Here is a 20,958-nt window from a genome sequence, read left to right as displayed (position 1 = left end):
TGGCCAGCTCTGACTTCGCATCCTCTGGGTGACCGTGAACGAGTCACCTAACATCTCTGAGCCTCGGTCTGAGATAAAAGTCCCCCAACCTGTAGACTTGTCGTGAGGCTGAAGTGAGACAATGTATATAAGGGGTGTGACAGTTGTTGATGCCGCACATGGCAACCTGGATCTGGTCCCCAGCTGTGTCATTAAGCCCCTTCCTGCCTGTGGCCCTGGCCCCGAGCCTGACTGCCGAGCACGCTGGCCCCCAGGGGCTCAGAATCTAGGCCAGATGCACTCTCGTGATAGGTTTCAAAAACAGCTCAACAGCAAATGTTGCTCAAATGCATGAATAAATAGGACATATTTTGCCCTGGAGCTGTGTGGTTATGCTGCCTTTGGAGTTCTTGCTATAACTGTTTAAATTGTGTTTGGAGGAGAACCTACAGGCACATTCTTTGTTCTCACGCGCTCTAAATTGATTGAACTCTGACCCCCGGCTCCGCTCTTTAAGGAACTTCCTCATGGTTTAAAAAAAAGACAAACAGACCTCACCCTCCTCCTTGCCTGGATCCTGTTCGGGACCTTGACCTCACGCACCTTGCGGTGAGGACTGGAACAGCCCTGACAGGCCCTGGGGGACTGGCCACTACTCAGGCGCCAGCCCCGGACCGGAGACCATGGGATTGAGTCTCCGCCTGCTTTTTGCAATTTTCATACTTTCTGAAAAAGAAAAAAAAAAAAGACTGAAAGATAGCCCCATTTTTTTTCTTGTGGAATCTCTGGAGTCTGTCAATAGCGTTCCCCGCAAACTCAAAATCAAATGCACCTTTACATTTTATTTAACATAGTCTTCAAGTTTTCTATTTAAACATTTCTTTTAAAAAATGACCTGTTTCTGTTTTTAGGAAAGGAAGCAAGCCCATTTAGAAATCTGTTTTAAATAAACAGAGATTTTGGTTACTCAGAGTCCTAAATCCAAAGTGAACGCAGAAAGGTTGCTGGTTGCTAAGGGAACCATTGTAAGCAAATTTCTGATGACTCAAGAACCGGCTACAAAAGAAAAATCTTAAATAGGGCAGGAGAAGGAGTTGTGCCCAATCCCTTTCAGAAAGAAAATTGTTAGGAAAAGTTTGTCCCCTCCCCTCCCCCCTCTCAGCCCTTCTCTCCTCTTCTCTCAACCATACGCAACATGGAAACACAAGCAGGATGGAACTCAGAAATTGCCCTCCATTTCCTAACCAACAGCTAGAGAACACACACACACACACAGAGACATCATTGGCGTGTACCAGGCTCACAACGCACGGTTTGACGAGTGAATGAATGAGAAAAGGAATGAAGGAAGAGAAGTAAACCAGCAGAGGAATGCACAAGTGATGTTGCTGAGAGAGGTGACTTAAAGAAAAGGCATAACGTGAGAGCTAGGAGTTAAGTGTCATTTAGGGCAATATAAGGACCACAGCCTGGGAGACAGCACCTCAGACGGCTCTGAGAAACTGCTCCAAAGACGTCGGGGGAAGAACAGTATATATGTGATTTTGGTAAAGGGGAATAGATACAGTCAAGCACGTTTATTTTTTTAGAAAGTTTCTGCTGGTCTTGTGAAGCTTCTGCTAGTCACAAGAAACAGTCGTCACCATGAAGGATTTTAGTGTTTTTCTAGATACGAGGAGGTACTAGAATTGGGCTCATAAAATCAGCTCCTGAGAACATCTCTCTGAAGACCTGTCCTGCCAGCTTTCTGGAGCACAGAGTGCCTCGTTTCTGCTCTCCACCCTGGACTTCTTCAGGGAGTGTTGGAGGGCAGCTGCTGCAGCAGCGCATGATTTAATCCTTGTAGAGGTAGATGGCAAGCACCCACGGCAAGTGCTAATATGTGAGTGACAGTGATTCAGTCGCTAAGTCATGTCCAACTCTTGTGACCCCATGGACTGTAGCCCACCAGGCTCCTCTGTCCGTGGGATTTCCCAGCAACAATACAGGAGTGGGTTGCCATTTCCTCCTCCAGGGGATCTTCCTGACCCAGGAATTGAACCAGTGTTTCCTGCATTGCAGGTAGATTCTTTACCAGTGATCCAGTGAAGATTCCCAGACAGAGGTGCAATCATTAATTTTACTCTGAGGATTTCTAGAATCTCAAAATTGGAAGGAAATTGGGTAGATAGTGCATGTGATTTTCTTACCCAGTAGTTGACTCTAGAATCTGCTGAGGGTCAGAGGGTGGGCACCGACTTCCTGGATGATGAGAAGATGATGAGGGACCTCTTATGTAGAGATGGTGGTGCCTGTAGCTGGAAGATTGGAGGGCAGGACCTCTTTGAGGGTTCGGGTCTTTTCTATGGGTTTCTCCACCACCCCCGACATCCAGAGTTCTATTTCCTGGCTCTAGCCTATTTACACAAGGAGTTGACTTTGATCTGAGAGCATAAAATGTATTAAACTGTTATACACACCTTCCTTTCTGTCTAGAGAAGTTGTAAGTGACTCCTGGTGCTGCCTGCTCTGTTTTTCCCTGAGGCACCGCCACTAGTTCCAGCAGAGAAACTCAAATGACTGGGGCCAGGGCAGGGAGGGGGAATGTAGCTACAGATCTCTCCACTGAAAAGTGAAGCTTGTTTTCCTGTCTTTGTTTTCAGGTTATTATTTCCTCTAAAATATATCCATTCTGCTCATAAGTTCATTGGAAGAATTCTCCATCTTTGATATCGTGATTTTTTTCATTTCCAGCATTTCCATCTCACTGATGAAATTCTGCATCTGTTCATGCATGTTTTTTCCCCATTCGATTCTATAAAATATTTATTAAAGTACTTGAACATCCCTGTTAGATGATCCCAATACGTGAACTCTGAGTCTGGTTCTATTGACTGTTTTTCCTTTTGGTAATGCATCATACTTTTCTTTCTTTTCCATGTGTCTTGTAATTTTTTATTAATGCTGGACATTGTGAGTAGTGCTGGACAGTAGAGACAGGTGAATAATTTATGCCGGGAGAAGAGCATGCCTCTTCCTCTACCAGTGCATTCAAGTGGGAATTTTAGTCCGCCTAGTCTGGACGAGCTGGGGGGTCTGGACTTTGCTGTTGTTTTAGTTATAGTCAGTGCACCATAGTGTGGTCCTCTTCAAGAGTTGTTTCAATCCATCAACTAAATTTCACAGGTCTTTCTGTTGTTATTTTTTAGTCCCTATAAAGTTAGTTAACACTTTCCTGGTGGTTGATGACCCTCATCCCACATTCACTCACTTAATAAATAAGACAAAATTGCAACAAAAGATTAGTATGCTTGATGTATATCCTCTCCCATCCCTGCTTCATGTATGGTAGAGAAGCTAGTGGGAAATGCACGGTCAGCGGACTGGAGAGGAAAAAACGCTAATGTCCTAGATAATCTGTTACTGAATAACTGGAAGTGGGGCTGTCTAGCCGGGAAGATCAGACATGAATTAACTCCTAAGAAGGTATCTAAAATACCAGATTTTGTGAAGCAGTGCAGGCATTAAATGTTTGGAATAAACTTCATTAAAAATAAACAAATATCGGTGGACCTGTATTGTGCCAGATGCTCTGCTGCAGATGCTGAGGATACAGAAGGAGAGGGGTCCCACGGTGGGGGGGGGTGCTTGGAGGTGTCACAATGGCCATGTGAGACTTTAAGTCCATTTGAAAATTGAACTGGAAGTAACTTCAATGATCACAGAGCCCAAGGATTTCCAACTGGTTGGAATTGCCTATGTTGACCTGGAAATCCCATCTCCCTGGGGCCTAAATCTGGAGATTCTGATTCAATAGGTCTGGTAGTGGTCCAGGAATCTGTATTTTAAGAAGTGTCTCAGATGATTCTGGAACACAGAACCAATGGACCAAACTCTTCACTTTACAATTTGGAAAGAAGGGGGCTAAGCTGCCAGGGTCACAAGCTTGGATGATGGCAAAGCGGTCGAGCTCAACCACATAACCACAGTAACTATCACATCTCAAGGGCTTTCTATGTGCCAGACCCTGTTATGTACTTCACATGTATCATCATATTTAATCCTCATAACAACCTTATAGAGCAACTGTCGTCATCATCATCATCTCCATTTTTAAAAACTTGTTATTTTCTATTGCAGTATAACAGTGTTGTGATAGTTCCAGGTGCACAATAGACGCACTCAGCCATACATATACCTGCATCCGTTTTCCCCCAAACCCCCGTCCCATCCAGGCTGCTGCATATCATTGAACAGTGTTCCCTGTGCTGTATTGGTGATCCATTTTAAATATAGGAAAGCGTATATGTCCATCCCCAAATCCCTTAACTATCCCTTCTCCCAATCCTTCCCCCTGTGTTCCTGGTAACTATAAGTTCATCGTCTCTATTTTAAAGAAGAAACCAGCTCTTTGAGTGGTTAAATTCTTGCCTAAAGTCGCACAGCAAATAAACAGAGCCAAGATTTGAAACCCAAACCCAGGATTTTAACCATTTAACATGGACTCTCAGATACACTTTCAGTTTTTAACTTAAAGCAGGGCAGAGGGCAAGAGCAGGTATGTAGCAGTAGGTGTCTTGAGAAAGGGTTTTAAAAAAAGACAGTGTGTGTGGGTGTGCATGTTTTACCTGGGTAAGCATGGACAGCTCTTTCCAGATTCTAGCAGGGGATCTCTGGAGCTGTCGCCACACTTCCCCAAATATTGACTATTAGTCGCTCAATTGTGTCTGACTCTGCGACCCATCAACTCTAGCCCACCAGGGTCTTCTGTCCATGGGATTCTCCAGGCAAGAATACCAGAGTGGTTTGCCATTCCCTTCTCCAGGGGGATCTTCCTGGACCCAGAATCGAACCCAGATCTCTCACACTGCAGGCAGATTCTTCACTGTCTGAGCCAACAGGGAAGCCCCCTGTTGGAAGCCCCCCAACAGGTTCAGTTGGAAGTTTGGCTCTAGCCGCAGGTATAAAATGGGATCTGACTGGCATCTAATCCTCAAGCCAGAATTGCCTAAGTGCTTGCCCTCTGAGAGATGATTATTTTCTCAGCCTCTTCTCTTTGAGGAAAGTCTTTGTGTGCGCTTGAAAAGATCCTGAGGAAAAGAACACAGCATTCCCTGACTGTTCGCACCTCCCTCATTTCACCCCCATCTCCTAAACACACAGAGGGACGTAAGTTCCCTATGGTTCCATTTGTTTGGTGAACATTTACAAATAATTTAATCCTGTAAGATTTCAGAGAAAAGCAAGTCTATTTCAATGTATTTCTAAACTCCTCTGAGTAAACGAACAAGCAAGATTCAGCCCCACAGTAACTAAAGACTCCGCTAAAGCAAGGGTCCTCAACCTCCAGGGTCTAATGCTGATGATCTGAGGTGGGGCTCATGTAATAATAGCAGAAATGAAGCACCCAATACATGTAATGCACTTGAATCATCCTGAAACCACCTCCCCCAACCTTGTCCAGGGAAAGATTGTCTTACATGAAACCGGTGAAAGTGAAAGTCACTAAGTCATGTCTGACTCTTTGCAACCTCATGGACTATACAGTCCATGGTATTCTCCAGGCTAGAATATTGGAGTGAGCAGCCATTCCCTTATCCAGGGGATCTTCCCAACCCAGGGATCGAACCCAGATCTCCCACATTGCAGGTGGATTCTTTACCAGCTGAGCTACTAAACTGGTCCCTGGTGCCAAAATGGTTGAGGACTGCACTCTCTGCACTGTGGGGAGAGCAAATGGCATTCCTGCTTGCTGTCACAACTGTATCAGTCAGCTGAAGGGTTAGGACACAGGGTTTGCGCCCCAGCGCCACGGTTTTCCTGCTGTGGGATACCAGCCTAGTATCCCACATGCATGTAAGCTGAGCACCAGCTTCTGCCAGCCCCATTTTCTCATCTGCTGTATCAAGGCATCCTCATGGGGTTGCTGGAGAAAGTCAATGATGGATCTGGCCAGGGCTGGGTGATCAATCAGTGGTAGCGGTGATGACCATCATTTACCAGTGACTGGCACCATCATGGACTTCCTGGTGGCTTAGATGGTGGAGAATCTGCCTGCAATGCACAAGACCTGGGTTCAGTCCCTGGGTCGGAAAAATCCCCTGGAGAAGGGCATGGCTACCCACTCCAGTATTCTTGCCTGGAGAATCCCATGGACAGAGCAGCCTGGTGGGCTACAGTCTATGGGGTTGCAAAGAGTCTAATATGACTGAGTGACCAACACTTGGACCATCAAACTTGCACTCATTGACTTCCAACTCTGCACCCTGAATCCATTCCCTGATTAAAGCATCTTATGAACAGCCCCCGGGGGCAAAGGGGCACTGCTGGGCTGCTCTGCACCCACCTGGGGGGTATGTTTCACAGGATGGGTCCTTAGTGAGGACATTGTGGTGTATGAGAAAAGCTCACCCCTGATCCCTACCTCACATTTTGCAGTTGAGAAAATGAAGGATCAGAGGGGCTAGGAGATTTGCATGAGGGCCTGGCTAGTAAGAGGTGGCACTGGGATTCTGACGGCAGCCTGTTTCATGAACCAGGAAAGCCCATGTTCCTTTCTGCTTCATGAGAGCTTCAGCAGGTGGGGATGAGAGGAAGGAGAGAGACAGCCTTCTAGGCACGGGGTGGGATGGAGTCGAGGCAGCGGGGTAGAAGTGGGGATGGTGGAGGAGAGAGTTCATAGGAGATGCTGAGGCTCAGAGAGAAGGGAGGAGAGCAGATACGATAGAGTCAGGAATCTGGGTTCTAGTCCTGGCCCGATGCAAGTCTAGCTGTGTGACTTCGGAGAAATTTCTCACCCTCTCTGACCTTTACTTTTCCAATCCCTAAATCAGGACCTGTGCACATTAGATGGTGGGAACCAACGTTTGGCACTTTGTGAAACTCTCCACCAGGCGAGCACCTCTCCTGTCGTCAGACTGGGGAACATGAGCTGCCGCCCACCCTCTAGGACTCAGGGGGGCCCAGGGACTTCTGGGGGGTCCCGCTGCTGGCCCTCACATCTCGCTCTCTCCCCACAGGGTGGGAGAACGTCTATGGCTTTGACATGACTTGTATTCGGGATGTTGCCATGAAGGAGCCCCTGGTGGACATCGTGGATCCAAAGCAAGTGGTGACCAACGCCTGTTTAATAAAGGTCTGCAGACGGGTCCTGCATGGGCCCAGGGGTGCGGGAAGCCGGCTGTGCCACCTGGATGTTCGGGCCTGGGGTCAAGGCCACGCAGCCTCCTGCAGGGCCCCAGGCTTCAGGCAAGGCCATCTCGGCCGGCCGGAGCCTCCGGCAGCCCAGGGTGACCAATGAGAGCAGCCACTGGCCCTGAGCAGAGCTGTCGAAAGAGGACCACGGGACTCCACGGTGGCACAGCTGGGGGTGGTCAGTGCGTTTCTTCTGGTGATGTGAGCGGGGCTGTGTGTTGGGGGGCTGGGGAGCATCAGAGAGAGAAGTCCTGGAGGCTCAGGTCGGGGGAAGCCCCTCCATTCAGGGCAGGATGGCGGCTTTAGGGAAGAAATCCCTAACCTCAATCGGCTATGCAGTTGGCGTCACACTCCCCCACTTCCAAGCGTACCTGTGACAGGGCCGAGCGGGGCTCACCGCGTCCCGGGCCCCCTGGTTTGTACACGGCTTCACGTCTTGTCCTCCACGGCTTTCTGTGTTCAGTGCAGATGGAGAACTGCTCGCCAGGCCCTCCTCCAGGGCATTCCTATTACAAAATTTCCAAACACGCCAGCCTTGCTGTGTGCTTGTGCACCCACTCCTATCCGACTCTGTGACCCCATAGACTGCAGTCTGCCAGGCTCCCTGGTCCACGGGATTCTCCAGGCAAGAACACTGGACTGGGTTGCCATTTCCTCCTCCGGGGGATCTTCCTGACGTAGGGATCGAACCGGCATCTCTTGTGGTTCCTACATTGGCAGGCAGATTCTTTACCATTAATGCCACCTGGGAATCCCCTTTTGCTAGGGTACCGATAAAACCCCCCCTTGACCTCACCATCCTTCCAGTCCCACACTCCTGCAGGAGGTAACCACTGTCCATACAATGGGTTAACCTTTCCAGCCCTTTGTCTAAGTATCTGTATTTACATATGCTGTTCTGTCCTCCTGACCCGAGGAAAACTCCTGGTACTTGACTGCTTTCTTAAAGTCCAGAAAGTCATCCATTTCACAGGGTTCAAGTTCACTTTTTAATCAAAGAATCTGGGTTCATTGTGTATGCGGGTTCATCTTGTCGGTCGTCTTCGGCCCTCCCCCCAGCCCTCATTGTGCTGAAACACACCTGCCAGCTCTGGTCCAGTGAGCATCACTGCAGTTCCAGGAGCTCTGGTGGCTGGGCCAGGGAAGAGCCCAGGGCCCCTGGGGGAAGGGAAGCTTCCTGCAGGATGAATGAAACTGCTGCTTTGTCCAGGCGAGAGCCTGGGGACTGTGTTCCTCATGAGGAGCACAACCCTTGTCATCTTGGATTTAGAAGGGACCCCAGAGGACAAATAAAATTAGCGAACCTCATACAGGTCCCATCAAATAAAGGATGCTTGCCTGTTATAACACCCTGCCTGAGAACCTTGGCCTCGCGCTGGTGGGTTTTGCTACCTGTTAGCTTGGCCGGTTCCGAGTCCAGGCAGGACTGATGATGAGTAAACATCCTTTTATTTCTTCCCACCAGCCCCTCTGTCCATGAAGCTTCTTCCTTCTGGCGCTCCAAACAAGGTCCAGCAGACTATCACGTGCTTAGTTGCTCTGTCATGTCTGACTTTTTGCGACCCCATGAACTGTGTAGCCATGGGGGTCTACAGGACAGGCTCCTCTGTCCATGGGATTCTCCAGGCAAGAATACTGGAGTGGGTAGGCATTTCCTTCTCTGGATCTTCCCGACCCAGAGATTGGACCTGAGTCTCCTGCATTGCAGGCAGATTCTTTACCATCTGAGCCACCAGGGAAGCCCAGGTCCAGCAAAATACACCCCAAATAATTCACCCATGGTGCAAAACATTCCTGCAAATATTGTAGTATGAGTGGAAATCGCCTGGTGCCATCGAATTTGCCCAAATGGCAGATGGCGGCTGCATGGAGCCATGAGGCACTTGCCCACATGGGATGAAATTCCTTCCCAGGTCACTCTCCGCCTCTACCTGGCAGGGGTGGCCACAGCCCTTGTGCACGTCCTCTGCTGGTCCTGGACTGGCCTGCTCTGTCTCCCCTCCTTCCTCTCCCCCTCCCAGCTAGGAACAGGCCAGGGTCTCTCCTGAGTGCAGCCTGGGCTGGGGGCATGGCAGAAACTGGAGCTCCGGGCCCTCCCCGGCCAGTCACCTTCCTTCCTGCGCGCTCTGAGAAGGGCAAGGTCGGCTGTATTTGCTTCCGCCACCAAGAGAGCCGTCCATCAGCTCTTGCTAATGTGCTCAGCACTGTCTTCCCGGGTCTGTTGGGAAAACACTTGCCCTTCTTCACACACTTAATTGCTATTTTCATCGCTATTAACGTTGCGGCTTGTGACACTTGATGATAATGAAGACTCTGTTTTGACCAGCCTTCTGCTCTGAGACGTCCGTTTATAACATGAGTTAGTGGGGACAGCAGCGGCCCGGCTCCTCAGAGTCACCGACGCCTGCGGAGCCCTGTGCTTGGTGGGGTGGCCTGAGGCCCAGTCAGGGGCCCCCCCGGGGTCTCAGAGCTGCTGCTGCTGCAGAAAAAGGAAGCTTTCCGGCAAAAGGATCAGGGCTCTGGGGGGTAGGTGATGGGTCTGACTCTGGAGACTTTGAGTCTTAGAGGAGGGGGGATCCAACCCAGAGGGCCTTGTGTCTCTGAGGCACAGATGGCAGGGCGGGGTCACTCCAAAAGAGCAGCTGCCCCTCGGTCTCACCCATTTTAATGTATATCAGACTTGCAGTCTGGACGGCTTTTGTTCCTGCAGAGGCCCCTGTTTAGAGGCAAATGTCTGGAGGACCTAGAGAATGCTGTCAGCATTGGCAGCTGACATTTTGTTGATGGACATCTGAGACCCCCATAGAGACAGAATCCCCGATAGATGGGGTGGTGTGTGTGTGTGTGTGTGTGTGTGCATGCATGCATGTGTGCTCTTGTGCACGCTGAGAGTGGTGAGGAAGTGAGGGGAGGCCAGAGGAGGAAGGGACCAAGTTCAGGTGAGTCACACAGCCTACTTCCCAGGTCCCTCACTGTGTCCAGGTCCAGAGGCTGGGATATTTATAGGTGAGTCCTGGAAAGTTCTGGAAGTCTTTAGATCCAGGGAGCGGCATAGTCTGAATTCATCTTAGAGAGGTTGGTGGGTTGGTCTGAACCCACTTCAATATTCTTGCCTGGAGCACCTCGTGGACAGAGGAGCTGCGGGCTATGGCCCGTGGGGTCATGCAGAGTCGGACACAACTGAGCACGCACAAATTCACACTGAAGGGGAGGCCTGGGGGTGGATGGGAGGGAGAGTCGTCAGGCGAGAAGACAGTGTTAGGAGGAAAATGATGAGTTTTAGGGGCCAGGTCACACACGGAGGGCGCACAGACCATCACGTCCAGCCCCCGGGTCCAACGAGCTCTGGTCTAGTGGTGGGGATGGGGGCAGAGGCGGTGAAACCTCTGAGCTGAGCAAGAAGCAGTGTACAAAGACCAGGCTGGGCTGGTGGCCAAGGGCACCCAAGAAACAGGGACAGGGACCTTGGGAGGAGCCTGGAGACAGGCGGGCTGGCCCCAACGGAGAAAAAGATGGAGAAGCTGGTGAGAGTAGACACCATGAGCCCAGCCCTGGAGACTGAGCTGAAGGCCTCAACAAAAACCCAGTTAAGCTCCGGTGTTCTGAGAGTTGTTGGGTTGGAGGGACCTCCAGGCTCATGCGTGGGAGGGATGACCAATGTTGTGAGCTGACAGGTGCTGGAGCTAGACACGCTTCCCCGATGGGGCAATGGCCCAAGCTAACAGGGTGACATAGAATGAAGGACCCTCCCCCCTCCACCTCGCCTCCAGCCCCCACACTCTGGTCCCAGGAGGAAAGGGGGAAGATTCTGATAGGGACTCAGTGGGGGAGGGTCTTGTCTGCCTAAAGGCCATAGGGACCAGCGGGATGGGTGGTCCTTGAGGTCAGAGGCTGCTAGAAGTGGGGCTTCCCAGGCGTCACAGTGGTGAAAAAGTCCACCTGCTAGTGTAGGAGATGCCCACTCGATCCCTGGGTCAGGAAGCAGCTGAGCACACACACACAGCACGCAGCTACTAGAAGTGGGTCCCCGGTTGTGTCCAACTCTTTCCAGCCCCATGGACTATAGCCCACCAGGCTCCTCTGTCCATGGACTTTCTCTGGCAAGAACACTGGAGTGGGTTTGCCACTTCCTCCTCCAGGAGATCTTCCCGACCCAGGGATCGAACCTGTGTCTCTTACATCTCCTGCATTGGCAGCCGGGTTCTTTACCACTAGCTCCATCTGGGAAGCCCCAGGGAGGAGGGAGAAGGAAATCACGACTTAGAAGAGGCCATTTACACTGGAGAAGAGAAAGTTGGGGGATCCATGTGAGCAGGAGTGGGCATTGGCTTGTTCCATGGGTAGAAGTTACAGAGCATGGTTTTGAAGCAGGACCTACTGACTGGAGGCATCAGGGAGGACTGGCCACCAGGTAGGCAGTGAGTGAATCCGGCCTGGGGGTGCTCAGGTGTCCAGGGCCACTGACTTCCTGGGGATGCTCTTAGGGCTCTCGCATTCCCAGGGTAACAGGGGACCAGCTTTCTAACTCCAGTGGATTCTGAATGCCTGACCGGCCTCACAAGGACCTTTAGTCCTTCTTCCCCGTCCTTGGGCTCTAGAAGCATAGCGTGGCTTATCTGAAGTGATGGCACTGACACCGAGGGCTCCCACAGTCCCCTACACCAGCACTCACACTCTCTTCCCAGCCAACAGGTCATCGGGTGTTGTAGCTGCCACCCTGCACCGTAATAGAGCTCTAGGCTGGCCGCCGCATTGGCCTCACCTCTGCCTCTGTCCACCCTGTGGAGGCAGGACTTGGCTTTGAAGGTCCTGGGATTCCTTTCTTCATCCTAGAAACCTGTAGAGATAAAAGCCTCTTTGTCTTTCCTACCCCCTCCCCTGAGACCCCTCTCTCCTGCTTATTCCCAGCATCTTCCATCATCCGAGTCTCAGGCACACCCTTGGGAACCATTTCCAGGCACACAGGTGTCTGTCTGGCTCGCGCAGAGCTTTCAGGACAGAGGTCCCTGCTGTGCAACCCAGCAGGGGGAGGTTCCCCTTTAGGCCTCCCCGAAAGTGGTCCGGATCCCTGGGGAGCTTTGTGCTGTCTCACTGGGGCTGACCCACATCAGGTCAGCATCCTCTGCCCAAAGAGAACACCGCACTGCAAACCATCATTCATGACTCCTGCTGCCAGCCAAGATTGATTTTCAGTCACTTCCTGGCTGAAACTGTTAGAGTTATCAGTTCCTTGTGTTCTCCATTCCCAGCTAGAACCGAAAAATTCTCGCCTCTTATTTCCTCTTTTTATGTATTTAACTGTCCGACTGGTGATAAATGGTCAGCAGATTTCCCTTGGCTCAGCCTGTGACTATGTGGGCTCGGTACTCAGGGCCTCCTGTTGACGGGAAATGAGTAGCCAGCTCTGCTGGAATCTGGGAGGGCTTGATGGAGCAGGTGGCTGCTTTAATGCTGTAGGTCTGGGGTGCCCCACCTCCCTGCCCCACCCCTTAGAATTTGCCCCCAGTATGGGGCTTCCCAGGTGGCGCTAGTGGTTAAAAACCCGCCTGCCAGTGCAGGAGACAGGAGACACGGGTTGGATCCTCGGGTTGGGAAGATTTCCACGGAGAAAGAAATGGCAACTCACTCCAGTATTCTTGCCTGCAGAATCCCATGGACGGAGGAGCCTGGCGGGCTACAGTGCATGGGGTGGCAAAGAGTCGGACAGGACTGAGCAACTGAGCATGCACACATGCACGCACGGAGCAGACTCCCCCCTAGAAAGGATGGGAGAGGCTGTGGGGAGGGTGGCAGGTGGGCCTGGGACGTGGTCCCAAGAAATGTGACACCCAGGGGAGTCTGCGGTCTATAGTCTCCCCGGGGGATGACCCGCACTCTCTCTCCTCTGGACTGCAGGAGGTGGACATTTACACGGTGAAGACGGAGGAGCTGTCCTTCACGTCCGCCTTCTGCCTGCAGGTACAACGCAACGACTACGTCCACGCCCTGGTCACCTATTTCAATATCGAGTTTACCAAGTGCCACAAGAAAATGGGGTTTTCCACAGGTGAGCCTCCTGCTGGCCTTCCAGACCCACCCGGCCTGGTGCCCAGGCCCTGTGGGACGTGACCTCCCCAGCCTGGACATGGGCCAAGGGCCGGGGGGCATCATTCGGGGATCCTCACTTGGCACCTCGCAAGCCTCTCCAGCCCTGGAGGAATGGCACGTTCCCCACAGTTCAGGCTGCTAGAGGAGGAGGTAAAACACTGCAACGGCCGTGGCCAGAGCTGAGGGTCAGTGTCGGGTGGGCAGGGGCAGGTGTTGGGCTGCCTTTTTTAATGCACGCTTATTCATTTAGTGTTTCCTGAGCACCTCCTCTGTGCAGGAGAGGTTACGGAGGGGAGTGAGACTTCCTTGTGGCAAAGAGCAGGCAAGAGACTTACCTTAATTCCTCACAGGAGGGCTTCTTCCAGAGTCGATGTCTCCTGACCACCAAGACCAGGGTCCTCTGGTCTTTATCAGCCAGGCCAGCCCTGGTGCCTCCTCATCCCGGGAAAACCAGAGGACTCCGGCCCCCGTCATTATCAGCTGCTCCGCTTCCTTTAGGAGCAGCAGACCAGTTTATCTTCTCGGTTGTGGGAACAGCACGCAGGGGGTGGGATATTTCACCTGGATCTTGAAAGATGGGTGGGACTCAGCCTTTCAGTGGTGAGGGGTGGGGGGCAGTGAGGCTGAGGAGGAGCCTGCTGGAGGATCACGGCTATGACTGGAGGCCAAGGGTGGAGCCACATGGCTGTGTCTCCCTCTTCCATCCCCGGGATTGCCTCCCCCAGGGCCCACCCACCCTGCTGCCGGAGATGAGAAAGTCAGGGGGCAAGGATTCTCTGGAAAGAGCTCTGTCTCTAACGCCTGGGCTGAAGCCCTGTGGCTAGCTCCCAGCTGTGGTCTGTCTTTCCCTGAGATGGTCTGTTTCTGGTGGATGTCAGCGTAGGGTTTTGGTCCAGCGTGTCACGGATGTCTTACCATCTTTATCAGCTGGTATGGGTTTGGCAGTTGGGTTTACTCAGACCCTCTGCACTCTGATCGCTGAGGAAAGCGTATTTCCTCTTTGTGTTTAAGGACCCCAGATGTGCAGAAATAGACTAATCCTAACTTGTGGCTCATGATAAATTACTATGACATACTACCACGCACGGTTCACTTTTTGCTTATGTTTTAATTAATATAACAAACGCTCGTGAACTTGCCACCTAGCTCAGTAACTAGATTGTGAATGAAGTATTATTAATTCAAATGAAATAGTGACTAGAAGTAAGTTTATTATTAGTAGAATGTAAATGTATTAGTTAATATCAAGAGATAAAATATTGTTAATTAGAATATAAATATTAAACTGAAATACATTATTAACAAGCATAATACAATAAGGTTTATAATTACTAAATGTAAGTCAATTAATTCAGGAGGCTTCCCAGGTGGCTCAGTGGTAAAGAATCTGCCTGCCTAGCAGGAGACATGGGTTTGCTCCCCAGGTCGGGAAAAGCCCCTGGAGTAGGAAGTGACCTGCTCCAGTATTCTTGCCTGGAAAATTTCATGGACAGAGGAAACTGGTGGGCTAAAGTCCACGAGGTCACAGAGTTGGACATGACTGATCACATAGGCGACTAAATTAATTCGGAGTCCCCTTATCCCACTCCCCACATCGCCTCCAGCTGGACATTATCCTGAATTTTGGGTTAATTATCCCCTGCTGTTTTTAAAAAGTTGTTTCATGTGTATGTGTAGACCTAAATAAGGTATTTTTGGTCTCAGGTAGCTTTGAACTTGAGTTGAAATGCAGGTTGTTCTAAGTGGTTCCTCCTCATGGGCCCCCGGGGGCTGCAGCTGCTCCAGGAGACGCTGGAAAGCACATCACGTTGTGCAGCTTGGAAACCATCCCTGCTAATGGCTCTGCCCGTGTCTTCCCCTTGAAGCTTTGGGCAGAAGCTGTTGCGAATGGGCACAGCCACTCAGAGCTCTGGGCTGTGCCAATCAGCCGGCGGGCCCAGCGGCCCTGCCCCTTGGCCATATCCTCTGCGTGTGGGGTAGGAAATGTGAACTGGGCCCCTTGGGGAGACTGTGTGGGTGGACGGGCGGTACTGAGTAGAAGCAGGCCTGGGGTTAAGTACTAGTTTTTCCAGGAATCAGCAAGGGAGGGCGGCGGGCAGTGGAGATAAATTTGAGTGGGTCCCTTTCTGGGCCTTGGGCTCATCATGAGTGAAATGGCTGGGTGGACCTCAATGGCCTGGCATCCCCTTTCCTGGCTTGGCTTCCCTGTGACACTGAGTCAGCTTCTCAGGTCAAAGACGCTTCTTCATGCATAGTCTTGAATTCTCCAAAATGCTTGTGAAAACCCTAGGGAATAGAATTACAAATTTACAGCTAGAAGAAGTATTAAATTCCAGAAAGAACTACCATCCCCTTAACCACTGGAAAGAGACCGGGAGGCAGGATTCCACTCTGTCTCCAAAAGCACCAGGAAAAGTCTTCCTGTGAGAGGGCCCTCTGTTCGTACCCACTGGCCCTTGTGTGCCCCACTCCCAGCCTCTGTGACAACCAGTCACAACTCCCACTGGACGTTACGGCCAGTTACCCGAGTGTCTTCTCACTTAGGTTGTCGGATCTCATGGGGCAAGGCTGTGCTGGCTGCTGTTCCCCACTTTTAGGACCATGTCAAGCAGATGATAGGCATCCTGAGTGGATGTCTGCTGAATGAATGAGCAAACGCATGAATGAGTGAGTGAATGCATGAATGAGTGCATGAATGACAGTATCATCATAACGGAAATTTAAAAGCCATTGACATGACCTTGACGGTTGTAGTTGAGGCAAGGAGTAAGGGAAAGGCCTGTTCCCTGACCAGCTCTCTGGATGTCGTGGTCCATAGTGATGCTGAGTTCTCACCCTTGGGCCCAGCAACTCTCTGGGGAATCAATCCTAGAACATTCCAGACCAAGATAGTGTGGCAGCCCTGCTTTATAAGCCAGAGCCATAGTTGTTGGATAAATGACATGATATACCATTTTCCACAAAGAGTAAATAACCACCTAATGCAATGGCTTAACAATACCCTGATCTGGGCCTGATATGTTTATATATATACATACATACATACATACATATATACATATATATATATGGTGACCATGCAATTCATCTTTCAATTGAGGACAGTTTGAGAGTAAAGAGGAGAGCTCTTGATAATTACGCTGGGAACATGGACCTGGGCGCAACAGGAGGTGGTCACGCTCAATGTGTCCTACCCCCCTTCCCGTCTTCTAATCCTCACAGTCCTTCAGGAGATAAACCTTCTGCAGATGTAGAGCATGAGTGCCAGGGTCACAGTGCAGAAGAGGATTGGACACTGGACCTCTTATTGCTTCATTAAATGTCCTTTCCACTGATACCCACCCAAAAGATGTATAGGATATGAAGGACTGGGTCTGCACAGCCATTGTGGCCTTGTTTGTTTATCTACACAAGATTTTTATGTCTTGGCAAACCTGCCCCCTTCTCACACCCTAGAATTACTGATTTCAAACCCCTAGGACCAGAGTCAAAACATCTACATTGCAATCAGCTTCTCCTGGAGACCCTGATGGAGACCTCAGATTGAAAAAACTGCTTTAGACAATGATTCTGTGGACCCATCACAGAAATGGGATGTTTGGGCAAGTTCTTAACCTTTTGATGTTGATGTTGAAGGAAAAAAATCCCTTTCCTGCAACTCAAAGCTGGCACATTTTGGGGGGCCAGCATCAGAGGCGGATGGTCTGGGCTCGCTGGCTGGCAGATCTGAGTCAGTGAAGTCTCTAGGAGTCTCCCAGGGCATCTGATTAGGAGACAGAAGGAAGCTGCTGGAATCTCCTTGCCTGAAGGTCTTTAAGAACAGGAGAGGCACCTGTGTGGGCTGATGTGAGTGGCGGTGGGGGCGAGAGTGCTGTCAGTCACTCACTGCCATTCTCCGCACACCCCAGAAACTATCTTTTGACAATTCATTTAGGTGCCGTTGGCAGAGAAGGTACTGGGAACAGTTGGACTTTGCTCACGGACAGCAGTATGCCTTGGAGGCCAGGAAGGCTGGATGTGTTTGCAGATTCACAATCTGAGCAGCACAGACTCCATGTTCATGATCCTCCTTCAAGCCTTTCCAAGTGCTCAGGCTGCTTCCCCTCTCCATGACCTTGACTTTGCATCGATTTCCCAAATGCACACATTGAAGGTTACTCAAATCTGTATTCAAACCACTGACATTTGATCAAGCCAGTCTATTACGAAGGACACAGACTCTTCACCACCATTAAAATAGATCCTGAGGGTTGAATGATCTTGATCCCACTGGGGGTGCAATAAATCTCCAGGCAGGCTGTGTGTGAATTCCTTCAGGCTGGACCACCAGTGGCCAGTATGATTGAGGGACAGCCCCTATTCTTCCTGCGAATTAAAACTCTACCTTCTGATGGTGCCCAGGGCTTAGCCTTTGTTCTGTCTCCAAAGCCATCCATAAGGCCACAGACTTTTCAGGTGACAGCCTTTGAAGTATTTGAAAGGCACTTACTACGTCCTCCCCAAGGCTTCCCACCTTTAGCTCTGGTTGTAAGCAAAGAGTGAATCAGTGTTCATGAGTCACGCCTCCTGGTGGAGGAAGGTAAGAGCCTGCAGGACAAGAGGAACTCTTTGGTTCCAAAGTCTCAATGTTGGTGAACATCCCTGGGTACCTTGGAGCCTCACAATAGACCCCTCTGGCTTTTTACTATCTGTCATGTATTCGGTGCTCACAGACCTAGCAAGTGTGCTGATGGGCTCCAAGGGTATAGTAGTAATGGTCCATCAGACCCCTGTCCTGATGGACGTTGCAGTCTTGTGGAGACTACAGAAAGTAAAAAGAGACAGAGATGGTTATGCAGCCGTGTGACCGCTACAGTAATCACACGGGCTCAGGACACCCTTAATCCAGCTGGGTGGTCAGGTAAGGCTCTCCCGAGAATTGACCTTGGAGGATGAGGAAGGGAGAGGCTGGTGCTTAGGGAGGGAAGAGTGTCCCAGGGATGGCAGCTCCTGGGCCAGGACCCCTCATCTATTTGTAGGATTTGTCATGAGCCCAGAGGATGGATGGGATTTCACGGGAGGTGCAAGTGTCAGTGTGGCTTTGGTTCATGCATGAGGTGTGAACTGTAGACCAGCGTTGGGTTCATAGAAGGAGAATCATTCTGAATTTTTATCCTATCTAGGTAGGAAGGCTTGGCTAAAACCCCACGGCAGGCCTGAGCCAAGGGTAGCAGGATGGGTTATAGCAGGGGTCCCCAACTTCTGGGATGTAATGCCTGATGATCTGAGGTGAGCTGATGTAATAATAATAGGAATAAAGTGCCTAATGAATGTAGTGCACTGGAATCATCCTGAAACCATCCCCCCACACCCGGTTTGTGGACAAATTATCTTTCACGAAACTGGTCTCTGATGCCAAAAAGGTTGGGAACCACTGATAGGACAGAGAGGCAGGCAGAGAAAACTGTTTGTAGCGTTGGAACATCCGTGAAATTGGGGAAACTGGTTTAGCCGTGGAGTTGGCGTGAGTGGTGTCATTTAACAGGAGACTGGATGGACTGCCCTCCATATCTCTCCCCTGAACCTGTCTGCAAGTCCTCACTCTGTTGAACCAATGAAATAGCAGCATTTTGAGATTCATTTGTGTTAATACCACCCTTGGTATGACCTTGTAATGTCAGTTTGTTTCTCCTCTGGTTCTCCACTGAGATCCTCAGTCTGGAGGGCGTGGGGAGTCGATGACAAGTTGAGCCCCTGAGCTGAATGGGGAGACCTGCCAGAACTTGGAACAGGCGCTGGCGCTGGGCACCTGACCCAGCGAGAGGGCTGGGCAGAGTATTCAGAGTGTCCCAGAAGAAACCCAGCAGCTTCCGGGTGGGGTTCCAGCCCTTCTTGAGACATCTCTCTCTGTCTTTTAAAAAAATACTTCTTTATTTGACTGCGCCAGGTCTTAGTTCAGCACATGGGATCTTTAGTTGCAGCATGTAGGACCTAGTTCCCTGACTAGGAATTGAACCCTGGCCCCCTGCACTGGGGGCTTTCCTGGTAGCCCAGCTGGTAAAGAGTCCACCTGCAATGCAGGAGACCCTGTATCGATTTCTGGATCGGGAAGATCCGCTGGAGAAGGGATAGGCTACCCACTCCAGTATTCTAGCCTGGAGAATTTCGTGGACTGTATAGTCCATGGGGTCGCCAAGAGTTGAACCCAGCTGAGTGGCTTTCACCTTCCCCTGCACTGGGAGTGCAGAGGTCTTAGCCAGGGGACCACCAGGGAAGCCCCTGGAGGCATCTCCTCTGACTCTCCCTTCTCTCCCTCAGCCCCTGATGCCCCCTACACCCATTGGAAGCAGACTGTCTTCTACCTGGAAGATTACCTCACTGTCCGGAGAGGGGAGGAGATCTACGGGACTATATCCATGAAGCCAAATGCCAAAAACGTGGTGAGTGCTGAGGCAGGGGGTGGGGGTGTTGTTGGGGGGGTGGGAAGGTGTTGGGGGGTGGGGAGGTGGGGGGTGGCGCAGAAAGGAGGAACATGGAGGGGGGTTCCCCCACTGGCTGGCAGGGGGGAACGTTACAGGGGAGGTGGTAGAAAGGCAGGTGTGGATGTGATGGCATCCTAGAAGCACCCCAACCTGGACCCCTTAAAACTGGAGAATTGGAGCCCTCCTGCAGGGCCCCCTGAGACCCTTCCAGCCATGAGGGCAGCTTCCAACCCTTGATGATGGGGGTTCCGTGAACAGAGGCTGTGGCCATGGGTTTCACCTCGTTTGGGATGAGCTGAGCCAGGAAACCGCTGTGTCTGGTGGCCTAAAAGACAATTTCGCATTCCTCCAGCTGGCCTGGTGGGCTAGGCTGTGTGGTTTTCTCTGGGCCTGGCCCTTAACTCTCCGGGTGCGGGTACAGGCCTTGCAAATGCCAAGGTTGGGGTGGGGCGGCATCTGGGGCCTCTTCCTCTGAGACGCAACCGCTCCACTCCTCCAGAGTTGAAACCGGAGGGGACATCTCTATATTCTAACAGGAAGGATTTAGGTTAGAAACCAACGACTTTCCCAGGAGCCTCTGGAAGAGGGTCGTGAGGGCTGTTTGTGGGGTGTCCTGAGCTGGAAACCCTTAGCAGCTCAGAAGCGCCCGGCCCTCCGCCTGCGGGGAGGGGCGTGGTCCCCGGGCTCCTTGGCGCTGACGCCCCAACTCCTCCTCCTTTGCAGCGAGACCTCGATTTCACAGTAGACTTGGATTTTAAGGGACAGCTGTGCGAAACATCTGTATCTAATTACTACAAAATGCGTTAGCACACGTGGGAGGCTGCAGAGAGTGAGCGAGCCAGCCCGGAAACTCGCCTCCATCTGCAGCTCGGCCACCAGGGACCCTGTTTGCAGGACGACACGATCCATCCTGGAGTGCCCTCGAGACTGGTGAACTCCGCCGGCCTCCCGAGGGCCCTGCCCCTGGACCAAGGGCCCCCAGCCCCTCGGCTCTGCTCCGGGGGGCCCTTCTCAGAGGCTCTGTTTTCCTGACCTTGAGCCACGGCCAGCGCGGCAGCCGGGCCCCGATGGAGGAGTCCACGCGTGTCCCCATCGTCCTCCTTAACCGTGACTCTTGGATCCTCAAGTTTTGCATGCTGCAGGCATCTAGGTCAGATTGCTTCTCTAGAACCTGGAGACTAGTGTCTTTGATAGCATAAGCCAGACTCTACGTGCGTGCGGCGGTGCGCGTGTGCGTGCGCGGATAGCTTCCCGGTTA

At 51.3% G+C, this 20,958-nt stretch overlaps 1 protein-coding gene across 1 annotated transcript in view; it reads left to right on the top strand.

Moving 5' to 3' along the window:
• Nucleotides 1-20,545, top strand: part of PRMT8 (protein arginine methyltransferase 8) — a 69,880-nt gene extending 49,335 nt beyond the window's left edge. The window contains exons 7-10 of the mRNA XM_065923458.1: nucleotides 6,978-7,093; nucleotides 13,048-13,198; nucleotides 19,537-19,658; nucleotides 20,424-20,545. Coding sequence (XP_065779530.1) covers nucleotides 6,978-7,093; nucleotides 13,048-13,198; nucleotides 19,537-19,658; nucleotides 20,424-20,507 — 473 coding nt within the window. The 3' untranslated portion in view covers nucleotides 20,508-20,545. The remainder of the gene's footprint in view (nucleotides 1-6,977; nucleotides 7,094-13,047; nucleotides 13,199-19,536; nucleotides 19,659-20,423) is intronic.
• The last annotated feature ends 413 nt before the right edge of the window (nucleotides 20,546-20,958 follow it).

Source organism: Muntiacus reevesi, chromosome 1 (genome assembly GCF_963930625.1).
Source record: "Muntiacus reevesi chromosome 1, mMunRee1.1, whole genome shotgun sequence".
NCBI classification, from domain to species: Eukaryota; Metazoa; Chordata; class Mammalia; order Artiodactyla; family Cervidae; genus Muntiacus; species Muntiacus reevesi.
This window is presented reverse-complemented; position numbering and strand designations above follow the sequence as displayed.